General features: G+C 46.8%; 1 protein-coding gene across 1 annotated transcript in view; it reads right to left on the bottom strand.

Annotated features, from left to right (window-relative positions):
* LOC136626156 (alpha-2-macroglobulin-like) overlaps positions 1 to 12599 on the bottom strand; it is a 459985-nt gene that overhangs the window by 437385 nt on the left and 10001 nt on the right. Inside the window, exons 3-4 of the mRNA XM_066600963.1 lie at positions 2625 to 2781; positions 198 to 250 (exon numbers count right to left, since the gene is read on the bottom strand). Of these exons, the coding sequence (XP_066457060.1) occupies positions 198 to 250; positions 2625 to 2781 (210 nt within the window). The remainder of the gene's footprint in view (positions 1 to 197; positions 251 to 2624; positions 2782 to 12599) is intronic.

Genomic DNA, 12599 nt, shown 5'->3' with positions numbered 1-12599 from the left:
AAAATTCCCTTAACATTTGTGTCATGATGTGAACATTTATCGCAATATACTGCCTGGAATATTGCAATATATTTAATGTCTATTATGGTGCTCATATAAAGTGCAGACATCTGCAGCAACTGCGTATCTCCGCTGATTGCCGGCCGGCACTTGTACTAGTCATTGTCATATTACATGGTAATCAATAAAACACTTACTGTTTTATCTGTAGCATGATAATGACGGTCCATAGAGATCACGCGAAACTTCACTGAAATTCAGGATAAGAAAAAGTCAGAAAGACATTAATAATTATTATTTGACTCATAAAAAATATTTTTAATAGCCCTACTTTCTGCTTCTCTGTCTCACAGATGACTATACTTTAGGGCAGTGGTCAGTTGACAACCTGTGGCTCTCCAGTTGTTACATAACTATACCTGATAATATGGCCTGATATACATGAGCTGCCAGGGAATGCTGAGATTTGGGGTTTAGCAACATTTGGAGAGCCACAGGTTGGAGACTATGCTATATAGTTCAGTGTTCCCCAACCAGTCAACTGGCAGCCACATGCGGCTGTCAGGCCCCTGCATGTGGCTTCAGTAGATGCTATTTTGCTCTAGTGACACCTGAGATATTTTGGCATCAGGGTCAATGACAGGATCAATACCATACCACTGGGTGTCACCACTAGGGTAAAAGTCATATCACTGTGGCTCAACACCTACTGTTATATTTAATGGGGCTTATTACTTATAGAGCCTTGGAGACTTGTGCTTTAGTGTATGTATTTCTTTCATTACTGAGAGTAATTTGGGACACAATGAAATCTTGTTCATACATTAGTGTTAATTGATTGCTTTTCCTGGCTTATTTTTCATATTTTTTTACTATGAGCAACAGCTTTTCTTATTCTCTAATAGGGTACATTGATGTAATGGAGGGCTCTTTCTGATTTAGGATTATGACTTCTGTTTACCGAGAGCAGATACCCATTAGAAACAACAGTTATCCTCCTGGAAAATCCAGCCTATATTTTTACACATGGTCTATTGGGGGAAATGAACATTTGTTAATAGTTTCCAACTCATAAACGGGTTAAGCCATGAAAAAATATTGTTTATAAATAAATTCAGCCCATAATTATAAATCTACTTTGCTTTTAGACTTGTTAAATAATATTTCTATCCCCAGATATTACAGGACTAATGTTAGGATAGCGCCATCTGCTGTTTCTACTGAAGAGCCTTTCTATGTCCAGCCCACCTCAGTAAGGGTATGGTCAGGCGGATTTTTTTGCATGTATTCTGCCTCTAAAATCTACAGCAGAAATCCACAAAAAATGCTATGAATTTCAACAGCGTTTTTTGCTGCAGATTTGCACATGGATTCAGCTTTGTCAACAGGTAAAATCAACATATGGAATTTTTGATGCAATCTACATGGATTTGCATCTAGAAATGACATGTCACTTCTTCACCTGGATCCATGAGGAATAGCGTTAGAAATTTTTCATGCAGATTTTGCCCATTAGTAGGGATAAATTCACAAGTGAATCCATGGCAAAATACACAGCAGGAAAATGCAGTTTAGCTGCAGATTTCCTATGCAGTTTAAAAGGTGGAAAAATCTGTGTTGGATTCCGCTGTGTGAACATATCATAAATGTTCTCCAGTGCTCACACCTACTCAGTATTAATTATCTGCAGTAACACTATCTCACTCACTTTTCACTTGCCTAGTATCTCTTCTGACATCAGAGAAGATGCAACAACTTCAGAAGCAGCCGCTCACTATACCAGGGATCGCTCCACTTGCCCAATAGAGCAGAGAGAGACACAAGACTGAGCATGTGTGACCACCTTGGAACAATTACTGAAGTGGCCATGGAATAGAAACAGCAGGTGGCAATATTCTAACATTAGTCCTGAAATATCTGGGGACAGAAACATTTTTTAATAAGAGCACATACAAAAAAATGTTTATAATTATGGTCTGTATTTAGCTATGAACAATATTTTTAAGACAACCCCTTTTAATTAAATTCTGGATGCTTTGTGATAGAACTTTTTAAAACTACCTTTCGCACTAGACCACCATTTTCAGCGCCATAAGTCACTGTATGAAGCAGTATAAACATAGTTTTTTGTTTGCAGGTTCTATTCTGATGTTGACACTGGTTATCTCAGATACATTCCTACATTTGTAAGTTTTGATTTTATGTATTCCTGATATTTGATTGGCTTTTATATAACATTTGTGTTTGGGTGGTATTAATTCCAGAATCTGTAAGGCAATATTCATATCGGCTTCAAATGCTCTATTTAGAGCTTCTGGCATTTATCCAGCATACAATTCTAGATGAAATAGCTGTGCTATGTTGTCCAGGAAACTGTCAGAGCACAAAATGGAAGCCAGATGGACCCCATTCTATTTAATGGAGTCAATTCGCTGCTGTTTGATTCTGTCATGAGTTGGATACATTCTGGCAAAGATTTCGTTTTTCTGTTCCCATAATGGATGAGGAAAAAAACTGAACTAAAGCCCAAACACAGACATGAATGTGGCCTAAATATTATATTCACTGTGGAAATCATATTATGTAAAATCATAAATAAATGAATCATATATATCAGACCTTACCTGTATCGCCTGGTTTGTAGACAGATTTATCAGTTTGAAGAACGCAACTATCGTGTGTTGTAATGACAACCTTCTTACTTTCATCTGTATTGATATGATCTCCATGAGCAGTCACATGAAGTGACCAGATTGAAATACTCTGCTGTATGACAGGGACCTGAAGGGAAATGGAAATGAAGGCATTTGTCATACTTTTTCTGATTTCTTTGTTTCTTAAGGATCAGAGGCTTTGACAGGTTTCGTGCTTGTAATTGTCTATTAAATGTGACTGTATATGTGTGTGTGTGTTTGTTTTTTTTGCAGTAATACAGTATAGAGGGATTATGTGAACATTGATCCAGAATAGAAAGGATGCCTCTACTCATTCAATCCTGAGGCACCTGTCAGGCTTTGGTAAAAGGAGTGGACATGCTACTCCTAGTGACCCAGAGCTAGAAGCTCCTGCAGTTTACCCATCCAGACTGTAAGAGAAAAGAAACCTCTGCAGCCCGAGAGTGGGTAATGGGCTGTGTTATGATGATGTGACTACATTACAGAAGCAGACAGACAGCTGACTGACACTACACATTGCACCAAACTGGATCAAGATCCGACTCAAAAATATATCAGGAAATTGAGAAGGGTCATCGGAAGTCTGTACTTACAATATGGTTGGCTTCACTCTCAGAATACTCACTTGACAACCAATACTTTCTTTATCTGGAACCTTATAATCTGAGCCAATCAATAGGTTTTTGATACAGGGATGTCTGTATTGTATTTTTAAAAATTTTTATGGTGGTTTCCAAAAAGCTGCTTTCCGTATATGACTAGCTCAATATCAGGTTTGTGGTGGGGTGAAATACATTGAATCTCTTATGGAATTTCATTAGTTCTTGTTCAACATTGATCCAGATGATTATAATGTCATCAATGTAGCAGAAAAAAGCCAATGGTTTAATCAAGCAGAAGGCCAAGAAGTCACTCTCCAGTTTTGCAGTGAAAAGGTTGGCATATAGTGGTGCCCTTTTACTGCCCAATGTGGTTCCATTGAGTTGAAGGTATATCTCTTTGCCAAAGGAGAAATAGTTTAGCATGAGAATAAATCTTCTGAGTTGTAACACAGATTCAGAAGTAATCCCATTGGCTTAAAGGTGCAACTGGCAGGGGGTCAGTCCATCCATATGTGGGATGTTGGAATATAAGGACTCCACATTGTGGCCAGGATGGCACCATTAGGAAGGGGACCTATGGTTGACAGTTTGTTCAGTAGGTCAGTGGTATCCTGAAAGTAAACCCAAAATACACAAAGCTAGCAATCCAGGGAGACAAATTATGTCAGGTGTGGAAACCCTCACTGAAAGAATCTAAGGAAGAGTAAAGGGTGTCTTAGAAGCACTTGTGAGAAATACAACCAATTACTTGCAGGGTGAATCCTAAAATACATAACACAACGTTATCTTTGTCTGGTTGGTTAGTAAGTATTTGTGAATGGGCAGAGGCATGTGAGTGGTTGCAAATGGGCAGAGGCACATGTGGAGTGTGATCTAGTTGATTCTATTATTACTGTAAGTAAATTTGTAGATCTCCACTAGAATGTGCTCCATGCTTGATAATTCTGTCCACTGTTCTACTTGTGGAATGTATATGGTCCTTGATCAGCCGATCGAGGGTGTATACTATTGTGGTGGTGCATGCACATCGCACATTTGGAAGCCCAAATCCTGGATTTAAATGAATGACTGGCAACACTAAAATCCATTAATAATATGGAAAGGAGTTTTCTCCTCACTGAGCAGGCACTTGCTGGGGTAGATGCAGGGGTGGATGGTAGTTTGGGAGAGCAGAACAAGCAGGCAGCTAACTGGGTGACAGTTAGAAGGGGTAGAGGGAAGATAACCAGGGAGGCTAGTTCTGAAATGGCACACTGCAACAAGTTTGCGGAGTTGGCAGATGAGGGGGATACCATTACAGGGTCAGCACTGCTGCTGTAACACATTTAATTATTAGGGAAAAAAAAATTTTTGTATCTAGTCCCAACCGAATGGATGGCCACGGCTGCGTCTGATCAGCCCTTGCCTCCCAGTTTCGCATTCTCTGTTCTAAAACGATGCATGGATTTCTGCGCTTGCGCATAGGAGAGTGAGTAAGATCATCTCCCCCTCCCGCTCTGTGTACACATCGCGTGAACGGGGCCCATCTCCGAACTGCCGTAGATAGAGAGGGACGGCGTTTCCGTGAATCCACTGAAGGAATTAGGACATGATGAGAAGCGGCTGATACACCAGTCGGCTCACTCCGGTCCGTCCAACCATTGGGTCTGTTCCATGTCTGTTATGTGTTTTTAGCATTTTCACATTTACGTTGGGTTTTTGTATTGGGTAAGGGGAGTGTTCTGTTTGTATATAAGCACGTGGTTATGCATCGTGTCATTTGAACTTGACAAAGACCACATCGTGGTTGAAACGTTGTTTTATGCTGGATGAATTAAAACGTTTGAAATAATTTCCGTGGATGCTGCTTCATCTCCATTATACATTGGTTCCTGCTATTTCCGGTTCAGTGGATCCAGAACTGGTCAAGAAGCGTGCAATTCCCTGCCCAGTGGTTTCCTCCATCTTCAATTGAGGTTTAGCGTGTGCTGTCGTCTTCTGTTCTTTGGTTGCGATTTATTGGAGTCTTCACACAGGTGTCCAGCTGTCTCACAACCAGATACAAACTGCCAGACTGAGTATCCATTACTTATTGCAGAGATATAGTCCGCCCTTAATCCCCATTCAATGCACAGGGATGAAAGACCTGTGATAATGTCATTGTCATGTAATCAAGGGTGGAGCTCAGAGCCCTAGCAACTGATCACATGGTGATGACATCATCACATGTAACACACAGTCACTTATCACTCACAGACAGGTGGTTGTTAGTATTTTGACAGACAATTTAATTCAACAACTCCACTATCAGTCCAATAGAGATGAATGGAGAAAAAATGTCATGCTTGACCGCAGCCCCATTCATTTGTGGTTCCCAGTAATCAACCCCCCCCCCCCACTGGCCAGACACTTTTCTTTTATCTTGTTAATCTGGGATACATAGTAAAGTTAGCACAACCCATCTAAAGCAAATATAATAAAGCTTTTCTTCCATACAATCACAATTCGTTTTATAATATATCCATATGGGGAGGTCTGTTTCACGATTTTACAAAGTATATAATTCTGGCTGCATGTAGTCAGTCTGTATTTTAATACCTATTGAACTGAAAGGGAGATATATAAGGTTATGTTTGTATGTCATTTTCACTGTAAAATCTCTGCTAATTCCAGATCAAATCTGCTGCATAATTTGCATCCTGAATAGAGATGAGCGAGCAGCAAAATGCTCGGGTGCTCGTTACTCGGGACGAAATTTTCGCAATGCTCGAGGGTTCGTTTCGAGTAACGAACCCCATTGAAGTCAATGGGCGACCCGAGCATTTTTGTATTTCGCCGATGCTCGCTAAGGTTTCCATGTGTGAAAATCTGGGCAATTCAAGAAAGTGATGGGAACGACACAGCAACGGATAGGGCAGGCGAGGGGCTACATGTTGGGCTGCATCTCAAGTTCCCAGGTCCCACTATTAAGCCACAATACCGGCAAGAGTGGGCCCCCCCCCAACAACTTTTACTTCTGAAAAGCCCTCATTAGCATGGCATACCTTAGCTAAGCACCACACTACCTACAACAAAGCACAATCACTGCCTGCATGAAACTCTGCTGCCACTTCTCCTGGGTTACATGCTGCCCAACCCCCCTCCCCCCTGCACGACGCAGTGTCCACAGCGCACACCAAACTGTCCCTGCGCAGCCTTCAGCTGCCCTCATGCCACACCACCCTCATGTCTATTTATAAGTGCGTCTGCCATGAGGAGGAACTGCAGGCACACACTGCAGAGGGTTGGCACGGCTAAGCAGCAACCCTCTTTAAAAGTGGTGGGGCGATAGCCCACAATGCTGTACAGAAGCAATGAGAAATATAATCCTGTGCCACCGCCATCAGGAGCTGCACACGTGGGCATAGCAATAGGGAACCTATGTGCCACACACTATTCATTCTGTCAAGATGTCTGCATGCCCCAGTCAGACTGGTAATATATACCTTAACAGTAACCGCGTTGGTGGTAATGTGGTGGTGACTGCGGACCTAGTAGCGCGGTTGTATTTTGTTGGTTTTCGGAATGTGGCCAGGATTAAGTTGGCCGTGGCGGGGGATGTTTTTTAAGGCACTACGTGTCCTCTCCACGTGTCCGTGGTTATATGCACCTTAACAGTAACCGCGTTGGTGGTAATGTGGTGGTGACTGCGGACCTAGTAGCGCGGTTTTATTTTGTTGGTTTTTGGAATGTGGCCAGGTTTAAGTGGGCCGTGGCGGGGGGATGGTGGGGGGGCTCTCTTGTTGTGTCGGTAAAGGTGAAATTCTTGGACTGCCACCAGACGAACCAATGCAAAGGCATTTGCCAAGAATGTTTTCATTGTTGGAGGAGGAGGGGGATGTTTTTGAGGCAATACGTGTCCTCTCCACGTGTCCGTGGTTATATGCACCTTAACAGTAACTGCGTTGGTGGTAATGTGGTGGTGACTGCGGACCTAGTAGCGTGGTTTTATTTTGTTGGTTTTCGGAATGTGGCCAGGATTAACTGGGCCGTGGCGGGGGATGTTTTTGAGGCACTACGTGTCCTCTCCACGTGTCCGTGGTTATATGCACCTTAACAGTAACCGCGTTGGTGGGAAATGGCCTCGCCGCCATCATGTCTTTGGGAAGCCTCTGTTTCCACACCCCAGAGACATACCATTAGCAGCGGTATAGGCAGAGCCCATAATTCGTAACATTTCAGCCGTAGCATTAGGACAGGCCCCACTAACATATCACTAGCAGCATTATAGGGGGAGCACAGTATTAGTTCCATTTCAGTAATAGTAGCACTCAAGACAGGCCCCAGTAACAATTCCGAAGCAGCAGTATAGTGGGAGCGCAGTCTTCATTCCATTTCAGTAATAGTAGCACTCAAGACAGGCACCAGTAACAATTCCGAAGCAGCAGTATAGTGGGAGCGCAGTCTTCGTTCCATTTCAGTAATAGTAGCACTCAAGACAGGCCCCAGTAACAATTCCGAAGCAGCAGTATAGGAGGAGCATAGTCTAAGTTCCATTTAAGTAATAGTAGCAGCCTACACAGGCCCCAGGAACAATTCTGAAGCAGCAGTATAGTGGGAGCGCAGTCTTAGTTCCATTTCAGTAGCTGCAGTATAGCCAAGGCCCAAGTTACATTTATGTAGCTAAAGTGTAGGCCAACCCCACACACCTTTCTGTACCATGAGTGCAGGCGAAGAACATAGAAATTGCTATGATTACACTGTAGGTGAGGGCCCAAAAAAATTGGTGTACCAACAGTACTAATGTACCTCAGTAAAAATTGGCCATGCCCAACCAAGATGGCAGGTGAAACCCATTAATCGCTTTGGTTAATGTGGCTTAAGTGGTAACTAGGCCTGGAGGCAGCCCAGTTTAACGAAAAATTGGTTCAAGTTAAAGTTCCAACGCTTTTAAGAGCATTGAAACGTATAAAAAATTTTTAGAAAAATTATATGAGTGAGCCTTGTGGCCCTAAGAAAAATTGCCCGTTCAGCGTGATTACGTGAGGTTTCAGGAGGAGGAGCAGGAGGAGGAGGAGGAATATTATACACAGATTGATGAAGCAGAAATGTCCCCGTTTTGGATGGTGAGAGAGAACGATGCTTCCATCCGCGGGTGCAGCCTACGTATTGCTTAGGTATCGCTGCTGTCCGCTGGTGGAGAAGAGAAGTCTGGAGAAATCCAGGCTTTGTTCATCTTGATGAGTGTTAGCCTGTCGGCACTGTCAGTTGACAGGCGGGTACGCTTATCTGTGATGATTCCCCCAGCCGCACTAAACACCCTCTCCGACAAGACGCTAGCCGCAGGACAAGCAAGCACCTCCAGGGCATACAGCGCTAGTTCAGGCCACGTGTCCAGCTTCGACACCCAGTAGTTGTAGGTGGCAGAGGCGTCACGGAGGACGGTCGTGCGATCGGCTACGTACTCCCTCACCATCCTTTTACAGTGCTCCCGCCGACTCAGCCTTGACTGGGGAGCGGTGACACAGTCTTGCTGGGGAGCCATAAAGCTGCCCAGGCCCTTAAAGACTGTTGCACTGCCTGGGCTGTACATGCTGCTCGATCTCCGCACCTCCCCTGCTACCTGGCCCTCGGAACTGCGCCTTCTGCCACTAGCGCTGTCGGATGGGAATTTTACCATCAGCTTGTCCGCCAGGGTCCTGCGGTATAGCAACACTCTCGAACCCCTTTCCTCTTCGGGAATGAGAGTGGGAAGGTTCTCCTTATAGCGTGGGTCGAGCAGTGTGTACACCCAGTAATCCGTAGTGGCCAGAATGCGTGTAACGCGAGGGTCACGAGAAAGGCATCCTAACATGAAGTCACCCATGTGTGCCAGGGATCCTGTACGCAACACATGGCTGTCCGCACTAGGAAGATCACTTTCAGGATCCTCCTCCTCCTCCTCCTCCTCAGGCCATACACGCTGAAATGATGACAGGCAAGCAGCATGGGTACCGTCAGCAGTGGGCCAAGCTGTCTCTTCCCCCTCCTCCTCATCCTCCTCATGCTCCTCCTCCTGAACGCGCTGAGATATAGACAGGAGGGTGCTCTGACTATCCAGCGACATACTGTCTTGCCCCGACTCTGTTTCCGAGCGCAAAGCGGCTGCCTTTATGGTTTGCAGGGAACTTCTCAAGATGCATAGCAGAGGAATGGTGACGCTAATGATTGCAGCATCGCCGCTCACCACCTGGGTAGACTGCTCAAAGTTTCGAAGGACCTGGCAGATGTCTGCCAACCAGGCCCACTCTTCTGAAAAGAATTGAGGAGGCTGACTCCCACTGCGCCGCCCATGTTGGAGTTGGTATTCCACTATAGCTCTACGCTGCTCATAGAGCCTAGCCAACATGTGGAGCGTAGAGTTCCACCGTGTGGGCACGTCGCACAGCAGTCGGTGCACTGGCAGATTAAACCGATGTTGCAGGGTGCGCAGGGTGGCAGCGTCCGTGTGGGACTTGCGGAAATGTGCGCAGAGCCGGCACACCTTTACGAGCAGGTCTGACAAGCGTGGGTAGCTTTTCAGAAAGCACTGAACCACCAAATTAAAGACGTGGGCCAGGCATGGCACGTGCGTGAGGCTGCCGAGCTGCAGAGCCGCCACCAGGTTACGGCCGTTGTCACACACGACCATACCCGGTTGGAGGCTCAGCGGCGCAAGCCAACGGTCGGTCTGCTCTGTCAGACCCTGCAGCAGTTCGTGGGCCATGTGCCTCCTATCTCCTAAGCTGAGTAGTTTCAGCACGGCCTGCTGACGCTTGCCCACCGCTGTGCTGCCACGCCGCGCGACACCGACTGCTGGCGACGTCCTGCTGCTGCTGACACATCTAGATTGCGAGACAGAGCTTGAGGAGGAGGAGGAGGGTGCTTTAGTGGAGGAAGCATACACCGCCGAACATACCACCACCGAGCTGGGGCCCGCAATTCTGGGGGTGGGTAGGACGTGAGCGGTCCCAGGCTCTGACTCTGTCCCAGCCTCCACTAAATTCACCCAATGTGCCGTCAGGGAGATGTAGTGGCCCTGCCCGCCTGTGCTTGTCCACGTGTCCGTAGTTAAGTGGACCTTGCCACTAACCGCAATGGTGAGGGCGCGTACAATGTTGCGGGAGACGTGGTCGTGCAGGGCTGGGACGGCACATCGGGAAAAGTAGTGGCGACTGGGAACTGAGTAGCGCGGGGCCGCCGCCGCCATCATAGCTTTGAAAGCCTCCGTTTCCACAACCCTATACGGCAGCATCTCAAGGCTGATAAATTTGGCGATGTGGACGGTTAACGATTGAGCGTGCGGTTGCGTGGCGGCGTACTTGCGCTTGCGCTCCAACACTTGCGCTAGCGACGGCTGGACTGTGCGGTGCGAGACATTGGTGGATGGGGCCGAGGACAGCGGAGGTGAGGGTGTGGGTGCAGGCCAGGAGACGGTAGTGCCTGTGTCCTGAGAGGGGGGTTGGATCTCAGTGGCAGGTTGGGGCACAGGGGGAGAGGCAGCGGTGCAAACCGGAGGCGGTGAACGGCCTTCGTCCCACCTTGTGGGGTGCTTGGCCATCATATGTCTGCGCATGCTGGTGGTGGTGAGGCTGTTGGTGGTGGCTCCCCGGCTGATCTTGGCGCGACAAAGGTTGCACACCACTGTTCGTCGGTCGTCAGGCGTCTCTGTGAAAAACTGCCAGACCTTAGAGCACCTCGGCCTCTGCAGGGTGGCATGGCGCGAGGGTGTGCTTTGGGAAACAGTTGGTGGATTATTTGGTCTGGCCCTGCCTCTACCCCTGGCCACCGCACTGCCTCTTGCAACCTGCCCTGCTGCTGCCCGTGCCTCCCCCTCTGAAGACCTGTCCTGTGCAGGCGTTGCACACCAGGTGGGGTCAGTCACCTCATCGTCCTGCTGCTCTTCCTCCGAATCCTCTGTGCGCTCCTCCCTCGGACTTACTGCCCTTACTACTACCTCACTGCAAGACAACTGTGTCTCATCGTCATCGTCCTCCTCACCCACTGAAAGGTCTTGAGACAGTTGCCGGAAGTCCCCAGCCTCATCCCCCGGACCCCGGGAACTTTCCAATGGTTGGGCATCAGTGACAATAAACTCCTCTGGTGGGAGAGGAACCACTGCTGCCCAATCTGAGCAGGGGCCTGAGAACAGTTCCTGGGAGTCTGCCTGCTCCTGAGCATGTGTCATTGTAGTGGAGTGAGGAGGCTGGGAGGAAGGAGGAGTAGCAGCCAGAGGATTTGGATTTGCAGCACTGGACGGCGCAGAACTGTGGGTGGATGATAGCTTGCTCGAAGCACTTTCTGCCATCCACGACAGGACCTGCTCACACTGCTCATTTTCTAATAAAGGTCTCCCGCGTGGACCCATTAATTGGGCGATGAATGTGGGGACGCCAGAAACGTGCCTCTCTCCTAATCGCGCAGCAGTCGGCTGCGATACACCTTGATCAGGAGCTCGCCCTGTGCGCACACCCTCACTTGGGCCTACGCGTCCTCGGCCACGTCCACGTCCTCTAGGCTTACCCCTACCCCTCAGCATGCTATATTACCAGTGATTTCCCAGGCAGCAAATAAATTGGCGCAAGCCTGCAGGACAAATAGAATGTTTCCCTTTTTGGGAAACGGAGGGCCCACTGACTATATTCAATCAGATAAGATATGTGTTGCACAGAAATGCAGTTATATGAAGTGCAGCAGAGCAGTTACTTTTCACAGGCAGCAAATAAATTGGCGCAAGCCTGCAGGACAAATAGAATGTTTCCCTTTTTGAGAAACGGAGGGCCCACTGACTATATTCAATCAGATAAGATATGTGTTGCACAGAAATGCAGTTATATGAAGTGCAGCAGAGCAGTTACTTTTCACAGGCAGCAAATAAATTGGCGCAAGCCTGCAGGACAAATAGAATGTTTCCCTTTTTGGGAAACGGAGGGCCCACTGACTATATTCAATCAGATAAGATATGTTTGCACAGAAATGCAGTTATATGAAGTGCAGCAGAGCGGAGACTTTTCACAGGCAGCAAATAAATAGGCGCAAGCCTGCAGGACAAATAGAATGTTTCCCTTTTTGGGAAACGGAGGGCCCACTGACTATATTCAATCAGATAAGATATGTGTTGCACAGAAATGCAGTTATATGAAGTGCAGCACAGCGGTTACTTTTCCCAGGCAGGAAATAAATTGGCGCAAGACTGCAGGACAAATACAATTTTTCCCTTTTTTGGAAACGGAGGGCCTACTGACTATATTCAATCAATAATATATGTCTTCTGGCCCTGCCTACACAATTCTCTCCCTGTAGTATTACTGCAAGGCACAATGCTCTGCAGACAGCCGATTTTGAA

Source organism: Eleutherodactylus coqui, chromosome 4, assembly GCF_035609145.1.
Source record: "Eleutherodactylus coqui strain aEleCoq1 chromosome 4, aEleCoq1.hap1, whole genome shotgun sequence".
Lineage (NCBI taxonomy): Eukaryota > Metazoa > Chordata > Amphibia > Anura > Eleutherodactylidae > Eleutherodactylus > Eleutherodactylus coqui.
Note: the sequence above shows the minus strand (reverse complement) of the source record. Positions and strands in the feature narration are given on the sequence as shown.